Genomic DNA, 23,260 nt, shown 5'->3' with positions numbered 1-23,260 from the left:
AGACTTGACTAAACTCATAAGATTGATTTTTTTCTTCTGGTTAGTCCTTGATGAAAACAAGATTTAAAGCATACGTAACTATAAAATAAAAAATTCTTTTTCATTCTAAAATATCCATTTTAAAACTAAATTCTATTTCATGCACAAGGGAATAATTTTAAGAACGAAAATCAAATCATAACACAATTTAACTCTCTCATATTTTGTTATTTTCAATCTAATAAACTCTATTCAATCAATTAAATTTAATATTTTAAAAATAAATTTAATGGTACTAAATGTGGTGGAATGGTATGTGGAAGTAAAACAAAGAAATCACTGGAGAGTACCACTTAATAATTGCAAAATGAAAAAAAAAAGACTTTTCTAACAATAATGATCTCTATAAGGAACTAAAAAAAAAATGAGTAATAATTTTTAATTAAAAACAGTGTCTGCTAATGCACTTTAAACTTTGAAATGACGAATTACATCTGCCCCCAAGAGTATTGATAGTTAGACTACAATGGACAACCTCCGTCTATCTTCAATGGTATTTGGCATTATTATGTCATTCAATTGCTAATTCAGTTAACTAATTCCAACCATATCTTTAACGAGACAGAAATTTACGTTTTCATATTTGTCAATGTGTTAAATTTATGACTATTACAGATAATACATGCAAAAACAACTATGTTTCCAAAAAAGAAAATAATTATAGCTATATCAAGGCCAACCACTAAAAAATTTGATAGATTTATTATTATTTTTTTATGCATATATGCAGTGTAATTTAAGTCTATAGTGGAGGGGAATATTTAATTTTGATACTTTATGAATGCATTAAGCAAAAATTGTAAGCTGCAAAATGATATGGTAATTAAAATATATAAATATTAAAAAAAAAAAGAAGAAAAAAAAATAAAACAATTTTATAATTTTTTTTAAAAGATGGCATGTAATTAACTAGTTGAAAAAACATTCAAATTTTAAACAGTTTAAGCAATTGCCAAAATAAAAACTTTTTCTTTAACTTACCTTAAGTTCTTCAGTTTCTAAATTTTTTGCCAACTTTTTCAATTTATCTTTATTATTCTTTAAATTTTCTCTACAAGCAGCATCTGTATGCTCCAACTTGGTAAACTGTACTTGGTGTTCTTCAACTGTTTTCAAGCAATTTTCATATTCCCTAGATAAACATTAAAATTATATCACTTCAAATTCAATACATGCAAAGCTGAAAATAAATTTAGAAAAACTAACCTTAATGAAAAAATATTATTGTAACTTTTATTTTAATAAATTAATTATATACTTCTGTTTTCTTGCAACTAATTTTGAAAGATTAATGTTAAAATAGACATAAATTAAAGCCATTTATACAACAAAACAAAAAAATTATTAAAACGAAATTGAATTTCACATGCTGAACTAAGCAAAAAACGGAAAAGTAAAACTAGATAAGACATTTTTAAATACAAAGTTTAAAAAAAAGGAGAAAATTTGAAGCGTGTGAAAATTTATTAAACTCTAAAAAACTTCTCATATATATATTATAGTATTTTATCTTTTTAAAAAATAACTTCTTACGCAGGAAAACGTTTTAAGCAGGAACTTCTGAAACGGGTTCCACTGTATATAAAATATAAATACTACATTTATTGCTTATTGCTATGGATGGAAGAATTTTTATACATTTCGGTTATGAAAATAATACCTTATAATGTTGTTAATTATACTAATGGTGTGATATTCAAACAAAAATTAAAATTTTCAAGTGCAAACAAAATTTACTTTTCAGTTATCATTTTTTTTTCTCGATAAACAAAATTATGAATACCTTACAATCTTTTCCAAATCATTTTCTTTCAGGTTCTTTATATCTTCTACTTCATTTAAGGATGTAGATAATTCATTTGTCTTTTGAACAAGACCATTCTTTTTATCACTGAGTATTTCACCAGCTTCAGTACTTGCCTTTCTAAAAATCGTGACAAAATTTAAATGTATACAACAAAAAAAATGACATTTAATAACTTTAAATTATGTCGAAAACAAGAAATATCTTTTATTTTACTTAAAAGTATGAAAATTTTTTGTAACCAATTTAGAATTTTTAAAGTTAATATATTTGAATGTTAGTATACATAGGTTTGAAAGCCTGAGCTTCCGCACTAGCAACTTTATAACTTTTTAAGACCACTTATTTGTGGGCAACCACTCATGGAAAAAGATTTCAATAGGCGGAAAGGTGACTCTAACCCATAATCCGTCTACCACTGAAGATATTTTACATCAGCACTGTGGTCGGTTTGAGCCGTGTGCAAAATTCGTTTTGATTAGCCATCGCTGGGATTCGAACCCAGTTCACCTCATTGAAAGACGAGCACTCTATCCCCTGAGCCCCCTCCCTCCCGGCCAATGAAAAAGGATTTTATTTTATTTTATAACCATCGTTGAACAGCCAGTCCAATTTTACGGGTTTACGACTACTAATGTTTAATTCCGAAGTCTTGTAATTTTGAACCCAATCCAGAAGACACGGGAACTCCTGGATCGAGTATTGGGAGAAATTTTGCCTTCGTGGAGGACTTTTTTTGATGGAGCTAACTCTCATTTGTGTTACATGGAGAGGAAGACCACGAGAACCTCCCACGGTTAGCCTGACAGCAAGGAGACTCTAACCCATGACCCGTCTACCACTGAGGATATTTCACGTCAGCACTTTGGTCGTTGCAAGCCGGATGCGGAATTCGTATCGACTAGGAATTAAACCCGGTTCGCCTCATTGGAAGGCAAACGTTCTATCCCCTGAACCATCACGGTTCTTTAAAAAAGGATTTTATTTTATTTTTTATTTTATTTTATAACCGTCGTTGAACAGCCAACCCAATTTCATGGGTTTACGACTACTAACGTTCAACTCCGTAGCCTTGTAATTTTGAACCAATCCAGAAGACAAGGAAACTCCTGGATCAGTACCCCCAGAGGTATTGATTTGTTGTGGGAACATGGAGGACTTTGAGACTCGACAGATTTAACGTGCATCAGTCACCATTTACTACACGGGGAGTCTTCGGCCGGCGAGGATCGAACTTTAAAAAAGGATTGTCAAGTTTGAACTCATTTGCTTACAAACTGCTGTAATAAACTTTAAAACTTATATCTAACCTTTTAACAAGCTTGAATTTTTATGCTAATGTTACAATTAGCTATAAAAAGATAATCTATTTATAGAATTTAACTTCTGCTCAAAAGAGTCAAAAAGAAGTTTACAACTTTTATTAAGAAAAGAATTAGAGGATTAAATAGTAATTTAAGAATTAAACAAAATTAAAAAATATATAATGCTGTAATAATATGACAAGATGTATTTTAGTAATAACTTTTCTAATTTTCTGTAATCACAGAGTAACTTCCATAATGTGCAAAATTACTAAAATAAGAAATGAAATAGGCTTCAGAATTATATTGTAACAAAATTCGAAACATTTACCTGTTAACAGATTTTTTTTTTTTGCCTTATCTAAATAAATAAAAATGAAGCAAACTATTTGTACTTACATTTCAGCTTGAAGAACAGAATTTTGCATTAGTGTTAAGTTATTTGCCAGTTCTAAGTATTCCAGGGCTTTGTTTCTGGGCTTTTCTGCATCTGCTCTCTCTTTTTCTATAATTTTTAAGTTGTTTAACTAAAAATAAACATTCAAACATAAGGTCTCAAACAAATGTAATCAAGAAATGTAGTTAACGTTCCTTAATAAAAACAAAAGATTTAAACCTATGTTTTAGAGGTTGAAATAAACAGTAGAATGTGATTTATAATTGAAAAACAATAAAGAATGACATTTTCTTCCTTGTTTAGAAACCTACACAATCTATTATATAGTTATCAGACAAATTTGTACATACATGCATTTTGTATTTCTGTAAGTTTACAAAGAATTTAACAAACATTTATGAAAAAAAATAATGAATAGAGGCAGATGTTCCATCTTTCCATACAATTAATGCAAGATCTTGGAAGTTTTCTGAGATAATACAACTTGTGGTAATTATTTATTCAGCAAATATGAGTACTTCTTGTACCAAAATGCAATACATCTATTTCAAGCTGCCACTTTCCCAGTGAGAATCCCAGTCTATAACAATGACAGCTCAGTGCCTAAACACTATTATATCACAGCTTTTCAATATTATTTAAGAGCATTTAAAATGCCTCTGAATATTTTTTAATTCAGATATTCTTCTAAATTGGCTCCAATTTAAAAAAAAAAAAAAACTTTATTTATAAACTTTACTATTAACACCTGAAAGTTTCAGTATTGTTAAATAAAATTTGTGACTTAATTTTCAAGGATGCTTTATTTTAATAACATTTAAAATGTGTTTAAAAGTTTGATATTGTAGATACCATAAATAAAAATATTTAAAAAAAATTTTTAAAAAAATAGTGTTTTTTTTAGAAAAAAGATAAATGTAACTATATTTTAATAAGTGATATAAATTTTATACTATATCTTCTCAGGCAGATTTTTGCAGGCTATTCATTTTTAACAATAGCATTTTGTCACACTGCCTTATTCGGTTCAATATTAATAGCAATATAAATTTTAAAACATATTAACAAACTCTTTATACTGTGATAAATAGTTAAAAATTAAAAGTGTAATATAATCGTTAAAATATACCTTCTTAAATTTCCTGTCATTTGTTGCTTGCAATTTTTAAAAAAATTTTACAATTAGAACAACTGTAATATTTCACAAAATAGTAATAATTAAATAAAAATGAAAAAAATAAATTAAACTTTAAAAAGTACCATCTCAAGTCTCTTTTCATTGGCTGCTTCCATTTTTTCATTAAAATGCTGAATTGGCTTGATAAAACGATTTGAACCAATAATGTCTTCAATATATTCAAGCATTCCAGTATCCTGATCAGTAACACCTTTAGGCTTCATCATGGATATCAATTCAATTTCACCCTGAAATGCAAAAATAATTAAAGAAAATTAGATTTATACTTTAACGCAGCTGAAAATCAATTAAACATAATCTATTTTTATTGATACATTTTAAAATAACATGTCATTGATTTTGAACATTTGTATAGTTATAAATATTTGAAATGTACAATATGCTTCAGTTTCAATGTCTTATAATATTAACTTAATCTAAACTTGACTGAGAATACAATACACAATATTGCAGAATACACAGATTGTTGTTTAATTGACCTTGTTTTAAAATTAAAGTTATTTCTGTATAAAATATCGAAATGTCTAACAATAATGTGAAGAAACTTTTTAACTGAGATTTTTGTTAATGTAAAACATTACAACACTAAAGTTATAGTTAGAGAGGATGAAAAGTATCAGTTGAATTATTTTTCCAATTGAGAATTTTTATAAATTTAGCATCTCTAATAATGAATAAAAGAAGTGATTAGTCGTAAGTACAAATCAAAACATTAAAATACTAATCATACATGATTTAAAAACATCAATATTTTGTTTATATAAAAGGCCGGGATTCATTTGGTGGAGAAAAAAATTTCTCGGTACTTTTAAACTCATTTTGTATGTGAACACTGAAGTCACTCTTTAACAAAATATATTCTTTCTCCCTATTCGATAGTGACAGCAAAAAAAAAAACTTAAACTTAAGCCATCAAAATAAGTTAGTCAGTTAACCATCTTTCACTCTCTGAAAAGTACAATATTTTTTAAAAGGGAACGAGATCAATTTTCATTTTATTTTGAATGTGTAATCAAACATAAAATTATTATTCCTTTATCTTCAATAATTCAATCCTTTGCTTATGGCACTTAACATGGTGAAGTTTGCCATTTGGTTCATATGTTGTATCAGCCATAAACAAATGGTTAATATAAAATATATTTTAACTTTTTTTTCTTATGTAAGAGGGTATTTCTAAATATGAAGTAATCTTAATATAAAGACATGATAAAAAATTCAAAGGAACATTTACATTCACCCTAAAAATATGGGTAACTAATCCATACAAAACATTCAGATATTAAAACATTTCAGTTAAAAGTATAATATTGTGTTCAGTTCATTTATTTCCTGCATTTTGCAATCAATAGAAAGCATAAATTTCAACCAACACAATTTTTTCAGCATTTTCAGTTAGATTCAAATGCACAATGCGAGATAATAAATAAATATATAAAAAAAAGTAGAATAGATAAAATATGTTTGTTGAAAATACATCTCTTGTAATCTAGCTAATTTATAATCAGATTCTTCTTCTTGGGCACTACAGCCTATGACAGGCCAAGGCCGCCCAATAAGTTTTTGCCATCTTGATCTATTCTGTGCCATGGCCTTCCAGTTAGATTAATAACTTTAAAAATTATGATTTAAAATTGAAAATATTCTAAAAAATTTATCTTTAGTTTTATTTTTTAAAAAAACACTAATTTATAGTAGAAACTTCAACTTGCAGGTTTCTCTATAGAAATACAAAAACACTTACATATATTTTTTTATAATATAACAGCTTACTTTATTTAAGAAAACTAAGCTAAGATTTTTTTTAATTTTATTGATTTGTTAAATAAAATATTTATTTTAATTATCTTCTCAAATTAAACTCAAAAGACAAGGAAACCAAAATAATCACATTTTACATGGCAATAACATTCACAAGATATTATACATGTGTCATATGTTTGAATTCTGACTCTCTGGCAGACGGCTTTACATCATGTCAGTATTTTATGTTAACAACAATGAATATACTTTTCAGAAATATTTTTAGCTACATGAATTTTGCTGTTTTGGGGCTAACTACTTCCATTTTTTTTTTTTTTTTGGGTGCACTTTAAGGCAAGAATACAAAACATTTAAAATTTAGTTCTAATTCTGTTTCACTACAAATTACAATTGTTTCATTCATTGAAAAATTTTATAAGCACACATTTTTTTTCAGTCATAGATGTTTGCATGAATTATAAAGAATTTTCAGCCTTCCCTTAAAGTAGTTTGTATAAAGATGTCATTTTTAACATGTAAAGTTAAAATATATTATTTTATTTGGAACCTTTTAAAGAAATTATGTGAAATATTCAATTTATCAGAAAGAAATGATAAATGCTTTTTTAGTGGTTACAAAAGGAGAAAAAAAGTGAGAAAGAGAGAGGTGAAGAAAACTTTTTATAATTAAAAAAAAAGCTATTGCAATGAACAGGGTGGCCACTCAAATCAGATTTCAAATTTCCCTGATTTTTCCAGGTTTTACAGATAAAAATCTTAAAATTTCCAGGTTTCTGTTTCTTTTTTCTTATAAAGTGTAAGATGTGTACAAGAAAAGTGTCTATATTATAAAATATTTTATTCAAAATGTTATTTTTTTAACATATCATCTTGAAAAACATAATTTATTCTGACAATTTTCAAGATTTTTTATTTATTTTTTAATGTTTTGGCACAAAATTTTGAATCAAAAATCATATATTGACCAACAAAGGAGCCTTTTTTGTTTAAAATTAAAATATGTTATAAGAGGTTAAAATGAAATAGAAAAAATTAGCATTAATGCAACAATTGTAAAAATTTGTTGACAAACATTGCTGTTAGTGATTGTAAAAGAATGTGTGATTGGTTGGTTTGCTCAGAAAAAATAATTCACAGATTTCTTTGAATAGGAGTAGAAAAGCTTTCAGAAAAAGAGTGCGATATAAAATCTATTATCATAAAATTATAACCAACTAATTTTCGGAGAATTTTATAAAGTTAAAAATACAAAAACATTTTGTCAAAATAGAGAAAAAAAATAACCACCAAAGCATCGGAACAAACTTGAGCCATAAATGGATTTAGCCCAAGGACAGAATTTAAAAACAGAAGCTAATATCCTAATCCCTTTTCCCACCAGAATCTTACCTAAATTTTCCTAAATTCCCATAGCGGTCAAAAGTTTGCACATTTGTTTAGCAACCGTGGAAGAATTTTATATGGCATTCTAGTTTAACAGAACTATAATGGAGCAAATTTTGATGCAAGCAAAGTATCGCTAAGTTGATGATATTTCAACTGTTTGGCGATACATTTCCGTTAAAAAAAAGTGGGTATAATGGATGAAATAATTTAAATTAAGAAAATTAGCAAATAATTTAAATTAGTGAAATTTGAAAAATCATCAAAGAAAAATTTCCAGCTTTTCTTTAAAAATCCCTGATTTTTCCAGGTTTTTATTCAAATTTCCCTGATATTTCCAGGTTTTTTCCAGTATAAAAAAATTCCCTGATAATTCCAGGTTTTCAAGGTTTTCCAGGTGGGTGGCCACCCTGAATGAAATCTTAAATGAAATTTTAATATTGTAAATAAATAAAAAAAGATAAAAAAATCTAATAATAATTTTTTTTAGAAACCATAGATATAATTACAATACTTTTTTTTTTTTAATTTTCCTTAGTATATTACAAAAAGAGAAAATAATGTGCAAGGTTATTCAAAAAATAAACTCAATTTAATGAAGTATAAATTGGACAATCTACCTACTTATGAAAAAAGGAAAGATTTTTTTTTAACACAAATTATAAAAGTTTTATGTGTCCCCTTCCAGTGTGACCAAACTTTTCACACACGCGAAAGAGCATGGCTGCACTGACTCTTTACACAAACAACATCACCCAAGTGACAGCAAACAGAACTATAGAACTTCCTTTCTTAAGTAAGTAGACTAGACAAATCTAATTTATATTTCATTAAATAAAAATTAAATTCAGTCTATCTTTTTGAATAACACAGTATGTGAATGGTTCATAAAAGTGTATAACAATATTCAATATAATAATTATGTATACACCTGCAAAATCATAAAACGGTTATATTCTAAATCAATGCCATAACTTTTCAGCAGATTTGCCACATCCTTATATTGAGCTCGTCGACCATTAATTTCATACGTTGAACTATTGTCTTTGTGGCCTGTTCTTGTCACACAAAATTTTGAATCAGGAAGAACAATACAATCATCACCCTAAAGTAACACAAATACACATTAGACTACTGTACATAAGTCAATAATGAAAAAAAAACAATAGTTAGACCACTTGATCATTAAGAAAAGTTAGAAATAATAAAAAATTATTAAATTTTCAATTTTAACATAATATAAAGATAAACAAGTAATTTATTAGAATACTTCCTAACAATAAAATATAGCTATCATCTTATTTAACATTAAATATTATAAAAGCAAAAAAATTTTAAAAAAACATAGAATCATTAATAAACATTTTCTAGATAAAATAATTACATTTTATTTACAAAAGAGTAATTATATATAAAAGGTTATTAAATACCAAATTGTAGTGTTATACACCATTCTCACTGGATACAAAAATTATGCAAATATGAATTTAGAGAAACGAATAAGAACCATGTAGACAAGTTTTTCATAAGTAAATATAGTTCACCAATCAGATCAGGTTCTCATTCACAACTGCATATTTTAACTATGCAGTGAAAGTAATACCTTAAGTTTAGTTGTGTGAATGTTACTGAAACTTTAAAATATTTTCAAAATAATCAATTATTATCAACTAGTAACCACAACTTAGAAAAGTTTATTTTAAAATTACTATTGCCTTATCAAAGAGGTAAAAAGTATGCCTTATTAAAAAAAAGTACACTACTCTTTCTTTTAAAAATTTGATAACAGTAGAAAAAAACTTACTTGATCTTTAATCATTGCAAAATTTACTGTAACAGAACAACTGGTGAGATCAGTAAATTTATCACTCTTATGGATCAGGACGCTAACTTTCTTTGAACGTATTCGTTGAGCTCTGTATCCAAATACAAATAGCAAAGCATCAATGACATTTGACTTCCCACTGCCATTTGGTCCAACGATGCAAGAAAAATTCTGCAGAATTAAATTTAAAGTATTAATTGTTTGACATTGAGTATAAAAGTAATTAAATATGAGAAATGTTTTTTTAAAAGGATCTTACATTTGTTTTTACATTAAGGAAGCAAAAATTTAAATTTTATTTTTACTAAACATCACAAACCCTAAAGTAATGTTGCATAAGCACATCAGACAAAATATGTTGGTCTCTCCAACAGAAGTCATGAAAAGCATCATTTAATAGAAGTATGTCAGAAATATTTTTTTATTATTATACTAAACTCACACTAAGGTGACCAATAATATGAACCAACATGCATGTTTAAAATTTCTCTATGACCAGGTGTTACCAACAGTCAACATCTTTATCATGAATATGCTGTTGATATCTCAAATATTGAAGTTGATAACAGCTAAGTTCTTTCAGTTTGGAAGAAAATGTGATTGGTTCACTATACATTCATACACCTTATTATATCTCGATTATCTGGTAGAAGCATCTGACATGTAGCTCATAGAAAATCTGAGAGAAATTTGGGAGTGAAAAAAACATGCCTGATACATAAAATGCCAAAATCAGCATCCTTATAATTAATTGGATTTGTGCAATCAAATCCTGGGTAAGTGGCTTAAACTGGATGTGATGTACTAGTAAAACCTTGTAGACTGACTAACCAAATCTAAATTCTGCTACGAGTAATTATGATTTTCTTATAACATAAAATATTATAATTTTTTATAAATACATCATAGTTCATCATAATTTATTCATTTGCCATCACAAGAAATCACTTTAACGTAAATGAGTTTTAATGAATTTTCAAATGAATTAATACTAATTGAAATAATATTTAATGAATTAATATTAATATGGAATTAATGAATTCGGTATTAAACATTCAAACTAAAAATATAAAAATTTGGAGAAAGATTGAAAACTTTCGCCAGGGTGTATACAAAATTACAGATCAGTAGAAAGTTGCTTATAAGTTGCTATTAGCGACACATTTTTTCTTAATTACAAGATAGAAGTGATATTCAAAAATCTATTTAAAATTTAAAGTAATAAAAAAATTTCAACTTCATTTGAAAAAAATTTTATCTAAATAAAATTTTAATGAAATAAAATAATTATTTTCACACTTTTAAAGAGAAATATTAGCAGATAGCCGTAAGTATTGAGGAGAGGGCACCTGGGAAATAATGTCCCAACACTTTTTTTCCTCATTTTGTTCATAATTTTAAACTTTAGTAGTCGTGGAATTATATTATTAATTGAAGACAGGTTTTGTTTCTACATTTTTTTTTTCTTTTATGTGCTGTAATTTTTTTTTTCAAGTTGATTGATAAGTTCAATACAGTGTATCACAGCTGCTGTAAACATATTTGACATAAAATAAAGTTTCTCTAAGATTTTGACATATTATTTTTTAAAAAAATGACATAAAATATTAAAATTCTTACTGCCAACTTAATGAAAAATTTGGCACTACAACACTGCTAATAACCTGCTCCTAATATTTTTTTAGAAATCCTAAATCTGATAGATGGAATACAGAGCTTAATGTCAAGATAGGAATGTGTTTTACTGTGTTAAATGTAAATAATATGACATACAAGGTAACAAATCAAACATTGATACAAACTAGGTGTAGCATAAAGAGGTCCTAGGTGTAGGACAACGATAGGTCAAGTTGATGGTGGAAAAATTCTAAACAATCTATTAGATACAATAAGTATCATTCTTTTGTTGCTATAAGTATGTGCAACAAAGGAGAATAAAATTTTACATCAATTTAAGGCCGTTCGCTCGCTCGATCGGGAGAAAAGCAACCCCCATGTTATTCTATGGACAGTTCAGCCTTACATAAAATCGTCAATTTTCAAGATAATAACATTCTGTTTTTTGGAAACGAAAGAAAATAAAAATATCTTAATTAATGTGGAGGAAATTATGTAAAAAAATTTTTTTTACTATTTTTTAAATTCAAAAAACTCAATCCAACTTCAAACAATTTTTATCCATAGTAGTTTTTCTCTCATCGAATTTTTTAATCCATGGAAATTAAGATTATATTCTTATCTTTCATTTAAAAAAAAAAAACTAGAAATATTTTGAAATTGGACGAAGAAAAATTGCGCCGAAATTTGAACTTTAAATCTTAGCTATCTGAGTTATTGTGCTGCCATCTACAACGAAGACGTCTATTTACCTAATTATGCGAAGAGAAAAAAAAGCAACCCCTTAGTCCCCTCGGAAAGAACTGGTAATTGATTGGTTTAAGGAATGGCGGTTCATTCGAAAGAAAGTAGCCAAAATTTAACCTCTCCTTACTGGTGGAATAAGTAATTTTCCTAACTTGTAGAAATTTCTTAATGTTTTGCGAATTTTATTTTGGAAAACGCTTTACGTCTTTGATGTTTCCTTCGATTCTTAAAGTTCAGGAATGAAAGATAAGAATTAATATTGTGGGTATGCATTGAAATCTGGTATTATACAAATAGAAAGACACTATACTTTATTATTATTATTATTTAGTCAGCAGTTAGTAACCCCCTCACCGAGCCTCGATACCGAACTAGGCAGTGCGTCCGTCTCATAATCATCCCCCTTCCCCTGAATGAATGTTTCTGTATTTCTTTCATTAAATTATAGAAATCTACAAATCGGAAAATTTGCAAAAGTTTTTAATAAATTATTTTTGAGTTATCGGTAAAAAATTTCACAAATTTAAAAACATTAACTGTGAAAGTTTCTGATTTACTCTCAATAAATTTTATTTAAATCGAGTTTACAAAATATACATTTGCCCATACATTAAAAACAGGAATTCAGAGGGAAAGTTATGTGAAGCTTTATTTGGAATAAATTGATTGTGCGATTTTTACAACTTTCAGGTTATTATCAAAATACAATTTTTTTTTTATTTCAACAAATAATAAACATTATTTTCTTCTGAAAAGTAAAAATGTGTACTGTTATTAATTTTTTTTATTATTCGCAATTTTAATAGCAAAACGGCAAACTCGCAAAAAAAAAATTTAGAAAAAATATACATTTTCTTATGGGAAATTGTGTAATTATTTAATGGAATAATCCAATTTCGATGAAATGGGAAATTACATTATTTAATAATTTTAAATTTAAGTTTTGAAACTAGATACATGAATTTATATTCAGAAAATAACACATGATTTACCCCTTCAATAAATAATACATTTTCTTATAAATAATAAATAATACATTCAATAAATAATACATTTGTTACCGGGGTAAAGTATAAGACACCGGCATTCCATGACATTGCATGGAATGTCAGGTTTTTTTTTTTTTTTTTTTTTTTTTTTCCAAGCATGAAATATGAGAATTATTACATATTTTCCCTAGACACTATATGTAATAGCTAGGCATTCTATAGAATGACAAATGATATTTAGGCAAAGTAAGAAAAAAGATCCTGATAAGGCTATTATGTAAATCACGCGCATTCCTCAACAATTAAAATGTTATACGCAAAAAATAATGAGAGAGAGAAAAAATAATAAAAAATAACATTTATTAAGTAATGCCATTAAATAATTGTATTCAAGATGCGTAGAGAAAATGAAAGTTGGATAAAACAAAATTTATGCCTTGTAGAATCCATGCCATATAAAGGGAAACAAAATTTTCATATACAAATGAAGAAATTAAAATTAATCTACTTGCTCTGATATGGTGAGCTTCAAAGACGTTTGAATTACATTTCATTACATTCGAAACGAATCATAGACGAATCATATTTTATACTTTGAGGTTTTTCATTACATTGAATGCTTAGAAAATGTGAAAAATAAGAGTTCTTTCAGGCACTGGCTAGTTTAGGTACAACAACGCCTTGGCATTCCACAGAATGTTGATTTTCAAACTTTGCCGGTAACATACATATCAAAATGGAAGAGCCGTGGTTGTTTAGGGGATAGAGTGCTCTCCTCCAAATGAGGTGATTCAATTTCGAATCCAAGTGATAGTTGGTCATACGAAATCCGCCCACGGCTCACACCGAGCGCAATGCTAGCAAAAAATATCCTCAGTGTCAGACGGATCATAGATCCGTCAGGACTATTCGTGGTAGGTTTTCGTGGTTTTCATGTCCACCTAACACAAAGACGTGTTAGTTCTTTCAAGACGTTCTCCACGAAGGCAAATTTTCTCCCAATACTTGATTGAAGAGTTACTTTGTCTTCTGGATTGTGTTCAAAAATACAAGGCTACGGAGTTGAGTCATAAACTGGAAATTGGGTTGGCTGTTCAACGACAATTATTAAAAAAAAGAAGTAAAAGAAGGGAGAAAATAAAAAACAAAATGGAAATATTGGAAACCGGTAAGAAAATCATTTCTTATTTTTAATCCATAAATATCAATATATTTTCGGACAGTTATAATAAAGATACGGGACAGTTTATTTATCCGAAAAAAATAAATGTTGATGAATATTTTGTAATCACAAATAGTGAAATCTTATTTTATTCCTTACGATCTTAATTTTTTTCCTGACAGTTGCCAGTTTTTTTTTAAAGAAAATAGCAAAATATAATAAATCATTATTGATAAGATTTCGGAAATAAGAAATTTTTACAAATACAATTTTCAGCTGTATACAATCTTTATTCCCCCCCCCCCATGTATTCGCATCTCGCCTCCGTCGCGCGTTTACTTTATATTTTCGAAACAGCGTAAACAGTAAGAAACGAAAACTGAAAAAAAAAAAAAAAAAGGAAATAAGCTAAATAATGAATATAAGAAAAACAAGAAACTGTATCCATCTCTTCCTGTTACTATGGGGTAGATGCATAAAACCGGTTTTTTTCTGGCTATTCAAATGTGTAGTTGTACTAGCAGGGACTAATATAGAGGAGAATACGATTTTTCAAAGCAAAGCCTACTAAAATGAGATAGTGGACTACTATGAGCTAAGATGCCTCGCTTACTTAGCTTTTATGTATAATAAAACTAAAATAAAACTTTCTGATGCATAATAAAAGAATGCTAAATAACTTTTAAAATATTAAAAAAATCAAATTGTTTTATAACACAAGTTTAATTATATTAGTATGTATACGATTGTTATTTCATATGATAATCAACGTTATTGACATAATTTACAAGCTTTTCGCTTATTGTTTTCGAATAAGGTATTCAGAAACATTATTTTTGGTTCTTAATTTTTTACCGGTCCCTCAAATCTCTAAATGCTTTAAACTTCCATAATATATATGAAAAAACGCATGACTTTAACACTTCAAAAGTTCTAAAATAATTTTCTAAGTATTCCTTGAGAAATATGAAAAAATACGTTGGTATTGGATTGTTTCGATTATTTTGACGACCTATACAGCCCATATATATATACATATATATAAACATTTCAATGTATTTGTTTTATCGGAATCTTGAATAAAAAATGGAATCATATCTATCAGCAACTGAAATGTCGATACACTAATACCGCTGCTCAGTTTTCTAATAACCATTTAATTTCTGGTAAATCCTTTATTCATACAATAACTTTAAACTACTAAGGATTGCCAAATATTTTGATTACATATTCATATTTTTAAATATTCTGAGTACATTTCTTACTATAAAGATTTTAAATTTGAAGAAATTTTAAATGAGCATGCAGAAAATATTTATATGCCATTTACTACGCGCAACGATTTGTTTTCAATTTATATAACAGACATTCAATATTTTTACAAGTAGTGAAGAATCGACTAATATTAAGTTAATCATGATAGATTAAATTAGTTTGTAAATACGTATTTTAATCAGAAATTATACAGCAATTTTTTTATAAAATTAATGTTAGACTTATTTTAATTAGTTATAACTTTTAAAGTCTCTTACCATTTCGAAACTGATTAATCTACAACAATACAACATAATTCAATGGAACACCTGGATTATATACTCCTGAATCCAGCATTGGAACAAACTAACCCTCGTAGCTTCATTGAACTAGTAACCGGCATTCACATTACATGGCGAAGAAAACCACAAAAATCTCCCACAATTCGCTCAACTGAAAATGGAATTCTAACCCTGAGCCGCCGACCACTGAGAATATTTTATATCAGTACTGCGGTCGGTGCGAGCTGGGACCAGAATTCTTATCAACCTGTCACCTCTGGGTTCGAACCTGGGTCTCCAAATTAGAAGGCGTATGCCTTATCCCCTGGGCCTCCGCAGCTCTCTTTATAATTATTTTACTTAATTTTATAACCGGTGTTGAGAAGCCGACTTAGTTCTCAGTCTGCAACTATCATTGTTCAATTTAATAGCCTTGTAATTTTGTCCCTAACCCAGAAGACAAAAGAACTCTTGGATCAAGCATTGGGAGAAACCAGCCTCCGTGAAAAGTGTTTTGATGATACTAACACACGCTTGCGGTACATATAGAGAAAAACCACTAAAACTTCTTACGGTTAGCTCAACTGAAAGGGGACTCTTACCCAGAGTCCGTCCACCACTGGATATATTTTAAAACAGTACTGCGGTTAGGGAGTCGCAGGGTGCAAAATTCATATCGACCAGCCATCACTGAGATTCGAAATTGGTTCTCCTCATTTGGGAGGCGAGCTTTTTATCCTGAGTTACCACTGATCTTTTATAATTATATTTTATAACCATTGTTGAACAATTTACCCAATTTTAAATTTACGACTACTAATGTTCAATTCCATAGCCTTGTAATTTGAACCAATCCAAAAGACAAGGAAACTCCTGAAGAACTTTACGAATCGACAGATTTAACGTGCATCAGTCACCATGTAAACACAGGGAGTGTTCGGTCGGTTGGGGTCGAACACACGACCTTTTGGACATGAGCTCAGTGCCCTACCAACCAGGCTATCACAGCCCCTTTTATCATTCTGGGAATTTTTCTGATTCAATTACTTATGTATTTGTTTTTAAGAAAAATGCGTTTCTGAGTTATGTCTAAAGAATAAAGTGCTCACGGCATCCCTTGTGCACACAATATATATATATATATATATATATATATATATATATATATATATATATATATATATATATATATATATATATATAATATATAGTATATTTTTATTATTAATCAGGATTATCATAGTTAAGGTATTTACCCAGATCCCCTGTTTTAATTATATTATTCAAAAACTTTAAAAACTAAGTTCGATAAAATAGCTTTAAGTGATTTATTTTTAAGAGTGAAAAGTTAAACATAATATAATTCATGTTTTTCACTCTTCGAAGCAGAATAAATTAAACAATCATTGAAAATAATTAGCTTCTTCACAGATTCTACTATGTATTTTTAGAAAATTGGGAGTACATCCTTCTGCTTGCAGTCGCTCTCCAACTACTCGCGCTCCGGAACTACTCAATTACTCGTGATATTGTTCTAATTCACTTTTTTCGCTAATACCCCAGTTTTTATAGTTTAATTTCTTTTGCACTAAATTTTAAATTTATTGTTGGCTGTTGTCATCGGAAATAAACGCTGCTGATAGTCTATATATAGGATATTATCACATATCGAGCAATATATTATACAATATTTAAGGGGCCTACATGCCCGAGCGCTTTCATATCTGAATTATTGGAACTTTATTTTCCAGATTGCGATTACATCTCATATTTTCCAGAACAATCTAAAAGGATACATTGTGATAATATGAATTACTAGAAGGCTTTGTTTCATACTAGCTTCGTTCTCCAATCCTCACAATTGCCTGTTATTTTTAACATCCTAACGAAATTAAATACTTAATATCCCCTCAAATAATAGTATACTATCCCCTCAATATATATTGAGGGTATAGTATACTATTTTTTGAGGGGATATTAAGTATTTAATTTCGTTAGGATGTTATCGAATTAGGAATACTTCAGTGACCAAATCTGTCATCTTCATTAAATAATATAACTACAGATGAAAAGGGACAATGACTTGATTTAAGAACTTCACTTAGATATTATCCGAGATTTTGATTTCAAATACTCTTTGACGCATTTATTGGATTTTATTAGTTAAAACACTATGGCATAATAAACATGTAGTTGAGAAAAATATCTTCGTTAGTTTTCTACTCTTTCATCACTTTTCTACATCTTATACATTTTTGTAATTAAATGGATTGTAATTAAATATCAAGAGCAGATTGGCTTGTTTTATTGTAAATGTCTACTAGTTTTAATGTTTATTAGGTGAGAGTAATTGCATTAATCATGGAATTTCTTTATGTATGTCATATATTTGGATTAAAAAGTAAATTAAGTTAGATTTTAATTTTTAAATTTTTTTACAAAATTTGAAGAAGAAAATATCAAAAATTAATTTTAATAAGTATGCTTTTCATGCTAAAGCATTGAGGCGAAAATAAAAATAATAATTTAAAAAAAAATTATGTAAAATAAACTGAAAATAATAAAATATTAATAATAAAATAAACTAATTTTATAAAAATAATATTATAAATTATGAAAGCATTAAAAAAAATTACTATGGATAATCATTAAATAATTATTTTTATTCCCTACAAGCTCATGGTTCTAATTGAGGCTGGTTTCCAAAAGGCTTCTTGGCATTTGTTTGGAAAAAATTCTTAGGGGTCGGGGTTGGGGGGTCGGTGGTCAAGAACCAGTTTTACTCTCCCCTCAACTAGGAGGGCGAGGGAGTGTTACTTCCGCGTCATTGTAAATAGTCTGAGAATAAAATAATAAGGAAAAGAGGATACCCTTTTACTACCCGCTAAACATTTTTATTTGGAAAAGTATGCATGGAATACGTAGAGTTTGTTTAAAATACATTATTAACAAAATGATAATATTATATCTAATAAAAAGAGATAAACTGAAAACTGCCGAGATCTGTACTTGGGTATTAATAAAGCATGATTTCGTTTGAGAAAATTACTTGAATGTTTCTCATCTAGTTTTTATGATATATTTTAATTTGTATGAAGTGCTTTACTTATTCTTTTGCTTTGTGAAGTACTAAAATCAAACCCTTTTTAACCCAACTCATGAAAAATTCTTTAATTTGTACAAAGAATTTTGTTTTATTTGAAAACTATGTAGGCTCAGTGGTTCTTACTTCTTCTGTGTCACGAATTATGTAATGCGTTAAAATTTTTGTAATAAAAATTAAATTGAAAGAAAACTTTCAATTTTCGGTTTTAAGGTTGACTACCGCAATAGTGTACTCGTTTTAGTACATAAATGTTCGGCTTTTTCCTAATGAAACGAAGCAATGTGTTATAAAAAGCGCGACTCGCTTAACAGTTTTGTTTGCTTTTTTTCATCTATTTTCATCTACAAAATTAAAGTATCAATACCTGAAGCAGAAAAGTTTATAAAGTTATTAATTTAAAGTTAAAGGAAATTAATTGGACTTAATTTTGAAATGATATATTAAAATATATTTTTCACTACTATTTTTTAAGACCCAGCAGATAATAAAATTAAGATAACTCTCATGTCAAAACATCATCCTCTAACTCGTTGTTACAAGTATTTTTGAAGAATCCAAATCAAAAACTAGAGTAAGTATTTAAATTTGTTAGCCAGGATCTCTAGAACCAGTTAGATATATAGATTTTTTTAATTTTACTTGTTTTTTGTTTTGCTCGTAAACTTATTTATGTTTACATTTGAAAGTATATGCTACCTTTTATTCATTTACTAAAGTACCACCTGTGATTGTTAAAAATTGTAGAGGTCTCTGATAAAATGCTTGCTCTTTGATTTTTGTCAATTGTAATTTAATGGTAACTATACGTTAGTTGTGTTCAAAAAATTTTAAAACAGAATTCTTGTCTTAGAATTGCAGCAATAATTAAGATGATAAAGATAGCTTTAACAAAAAAAAAAAAACCAAGCATAACGGTTTATAACTGATAACAAGTAAAAAACTAGTCTATAGTATTGTTATTACACATTGTTTTATAAAATATACGGAGCACACATTTAAGAAATTACGCTATTTCACTTTTATATTTTATTTAAACTTGGATTTTATGAATTATTATTTTGTTTAGACATTGTAAAAATATTAGTTTCACATTATGTTGTATTTTCTTTTAATCCTTAAATGACTACTGTGTTATTTTAAAGTTACTTACTTTTTTCTTTTAAATAAAAAATCTTGTATATATTAAAATGTATTAAATTTTTGAAAGTTTATAATTTAATTTTCAGTTGTATTTTTTTAGATCTATTGAAACTCCAAGTTAAAATCTATTTGAAACTCCAAGAGAATGTAGAAAAAGACATTAAGATTTATTCGTCGTGCATCATGAAAAATAAGTTTTCCCATTTTTCTATAACATCAGAAATATAAAATAAACCTTTGAATATACCTTTAGGATCAAGTTAATTGTCCCCGGTTTAGTAAAACCCTTGCGCACTTTAATTCTTAAGTAAAATATGGTCTGAAATATTCGGAGATGTAATGACTATATACACGCTATATTACATAGTTACGTGAGTGAAAGAAAATTCAAAATGATATCGAGGCTGTAATATTTATTTACTGTTGGGGATACGCAGAAAGAAGATTGAAAGACCCAAAACAATTTATACAAAATTATTGTTAGTTAGACTATTAATATTTATAATATAAATCTTTTTCTAGAGCAGAGTAAATGTTTTAAAGCATTCCTAATATGAAAGAATAAAAAACAGTGTCATACATTATTTTAAATTTTATTTGATATTACCAATATTTGGAATGATGACGAAATATGAATGGTGTAAAAATAATTAAATAAATAAGAGGAGTAACAAGGAATCACACTACCTCCGTTTTATACACCAAAAATAGTGGAAAAGTAATAAGTATAGTTGCGTGATCTATTTTTGGCGCACCCTTTAAATATTGAGTTTTGCCAAAAAATGTAACCCGGACTTCCATGGTCGTTCAGTATATCTCCACCCCCTATGTCCACTAATGTCCACGCCTATTCCTCCCTTTCTCCTACCCATAGCTCCTTCAATTTGACTTGTCTTTCAGCGTAGAAAGGGCCTTAAGTAGTTAAAGTAACATAACCCATCTTACAAAATTTTAATCATCAAATAAAGATATGTGTTTAGCATTGTTCATTTAAACCAAGCATGACAATTTTAAATTATAACTTCAGTTTTTAAGTCCGAAACCAAAACATTTTATTAAAATTGGATTGATAAACAAACACATTAAATGAATTGAAACAAAATTGATTAAAATTTATAGATAAATTACAAAGTAGTCACGAAATTCATTAAACCAAACCCATTATATGAATAAACAGTATAATAAAACTGCGTGTATAATAGTCTGTAAAAAAAGCTGTAAAATAGTTTATAATTGTTCAACAAAAATAAAATAAAAAGTCAAAAATAGTTCAAACAGACACCAAACACGTAGATGAATGTGCAGAAGAAAATAATAAAAACTTCGGCAGGCAAATTACATAAAAATTATTGCCTTTGCCAAATATCACTAAAATATTTTTTCTAGAAAAATTTAGAATAACATAGATTACAATCTTATTCAAAAATTGTTATAATAATATCAATGATATTCCCAATATGCATATTTGTAGAATTTATAACTAGAGAATTTCAATATTTTATTAACTTAATCTATTCATTCACCAACTTTATACTCATTTGACTAACTAATTATTTTCTTCTTAAATAATGCACAAATACAAACCTTATTAAAAGGTCCAAGAGTATGACTTCCAGCATACGACTTAAAATCTCTCACTAATAAGTCAGTGATAATTAATCTTTCCTTTGTGGCATCAACAGTTAATGCAGGTGTAGGAGCTGGAGGAATTGTTACATCATCCAAAGCTGCAAAGAAAGTGTTCTGAAATTAATGCTTTAAATAAAGACAAAATTATATTAACATGGCAAATGTACCTTTTAATGAGTAACTAAAAGTTGGAAATTTTAAAATGTTATTTATTAGTTTGGAGGGAAAGTAAAGCATGGGAAAAGTTCTTTAAGGATATTTACAACTTAATTTTTTTCTTCCATTTTTTTTTTTAAATTAAACTTATAAAGAACAACTTTTTGAAATGTTTTTGAAAAGTTTTAAAAAAAATGAAAGCAGAGAGATGTCAGAGCTGCTTATTATTCATTTTGTTTATTATATTTTTCTTAAAAGTCTTTAAAGTTAGTTCAACTATCAGATTAACTTCAATACTTTTAAAAAAAAAAAAAAAAAAAAAAAAAAAAAAGTTTTTATAGAAACCTTATTGTAGATATATTTTTTCTCAGCCTTGTGCTAATTTTTTGCCATAAAAAATATTGTGAATATAAATGACAGGGGAAAAAATATGTTGTTTGTATTAGAACTAGAATTATACAGTTAAATAGAGTTAATGCACCAAACAAAGTGTTTCTTTGAGATACTAACAGTGATTTCACTTATGTGATATAATGCGGCAAATACACCAAAAATCATAGAAGGGACTTAAAAGGACCATTTTAAGTTTAAAAAGAGATTTTAGGACCATTTATAAGTGCATTATGGAACCACAATAATTAATCTTCTTTATGAAAATATTAAAAAATCCATAAACAGAATTCATTTAAATACGGACTACTACTAACAAGATATAAATTTCACAATAAGTTTCTTAAATTAGCAATTTGTTTCTTAATTTAATTTCTTAAATTAGTACATTACATAGATTTTTAAAGCTGCTTTGGAGTTTTCAAAACTGAAGAAAGTTTTGAAGTTTACAAAAATAAAAAGATTCACTGAAGACCAATTAAATTAATCTACATGCAAGTCTAAATCTTATTCAAAATTATTCACCTTAAGCACAATGTAATTTTTGTTATTTTTACATTCAAAAAGGTAAAAATTACAAAGCTAGAAAATTTTTAAAACAATGGTTAGGAAATGTTCTCTTAATTCGAAAATAAGATTCAATCTTCAGTAATATGAGATTCTAGAATAATAAATAATAATTTTAGAATTTTTTTCAAGAAATAATTAAAATAAAAGAGTTTCAATAACTATCAAGAAAAAACAGCCTTGAAACAATGGTCGAAAGTAAATTAGTAAATATTTTGTCTCAGAATTTGCTATTGAGTATTAGAGAAGTGAACAACTCAATTCATACTCTTTAAAAGCATCATGATTAAGAAAATGTCAGGGTTTTTTTTTCACAAAACTTCAAGAATGTTTCTTTTTTTTCACAAAACGTAAAAAGCACAAATCAAGTAAAACAAACAGAAAGAATTTAAAAAAAAAAAAAAAAAAAAAAAACAATTGTAATATAAAGCATTGGCAACAAAGAATTGCAATATAAAGCATGAGAGCTTTCATAAGTATGAAAGCGTAAATGTACATGTTTACAAAT

The 23,260-nt window shown here is 27.5% G+C and overlaps 1 protein-coding gene across 2 annotated transcripts in view; it reads right to left on the bottom strand.

The window, feature by feature from the left end:
- The window catches only part of LOC107452653 (structural maintenance of chromosomes protein 4), a 55,996-nt gene that overhangs the window by 29,263 nt on the left and 3,473 nt on the right, over positions 1-23,260 (bottom strand). For both annotated transcript variants that reach the window (XM_016069198.5, XM_016069199.4), the window contains exons 3-9: positions 21,595-21,737; positions 9,694-9,885; positions 8,821-8,994; positions 4,805-4,969; positions 3,547-3,674; positions 1,823-1,963; positions 1,021-1,171 (exon numbers count right to left, since the gene is read on the bottom strand). In XM_016069198.5, the coding sequence (XP_015924684.1) occupies positions 1,021-1,171; positions 1,823-1,963; positions 3,547-3,674; positions 4,805-4,969; positions 8,821-8,994; positions 9,694-9,885; positions 21,595-21,737 (1,094 nt within the window). The remainder of the gene's footprint in view (positions 1-1,020; positions 1,172-1,822; positions 1,964-3,546; positions 3,675-4,804; positions 4,970-8,820; positions 8,995-9,693; positions 9,886-21,594; positions 21,738-23,260) is intronic.

Source organism: Parasteatoda tepidariorum, chromosome 3 (genome assembly GCF_982258835.1).
Source record: "Parasteatoda tepidariorum strain Cologne lab strain chromosome 3, Ptep-v5.0, whole genome shotgun sequence".
Classification (NCBI taxonomy): Eukaryota; Metazoa; Arthropoda; class Arachnida; order Araneae; family Theridiidae; genus Parasteatoda; species Parasteatoda tepidariorum.
The sequence above is the reverse complement of the archived record's forward strand: the minus strand, read 5'-3'. Positions and strand labels throughout refer to the sequence as shown.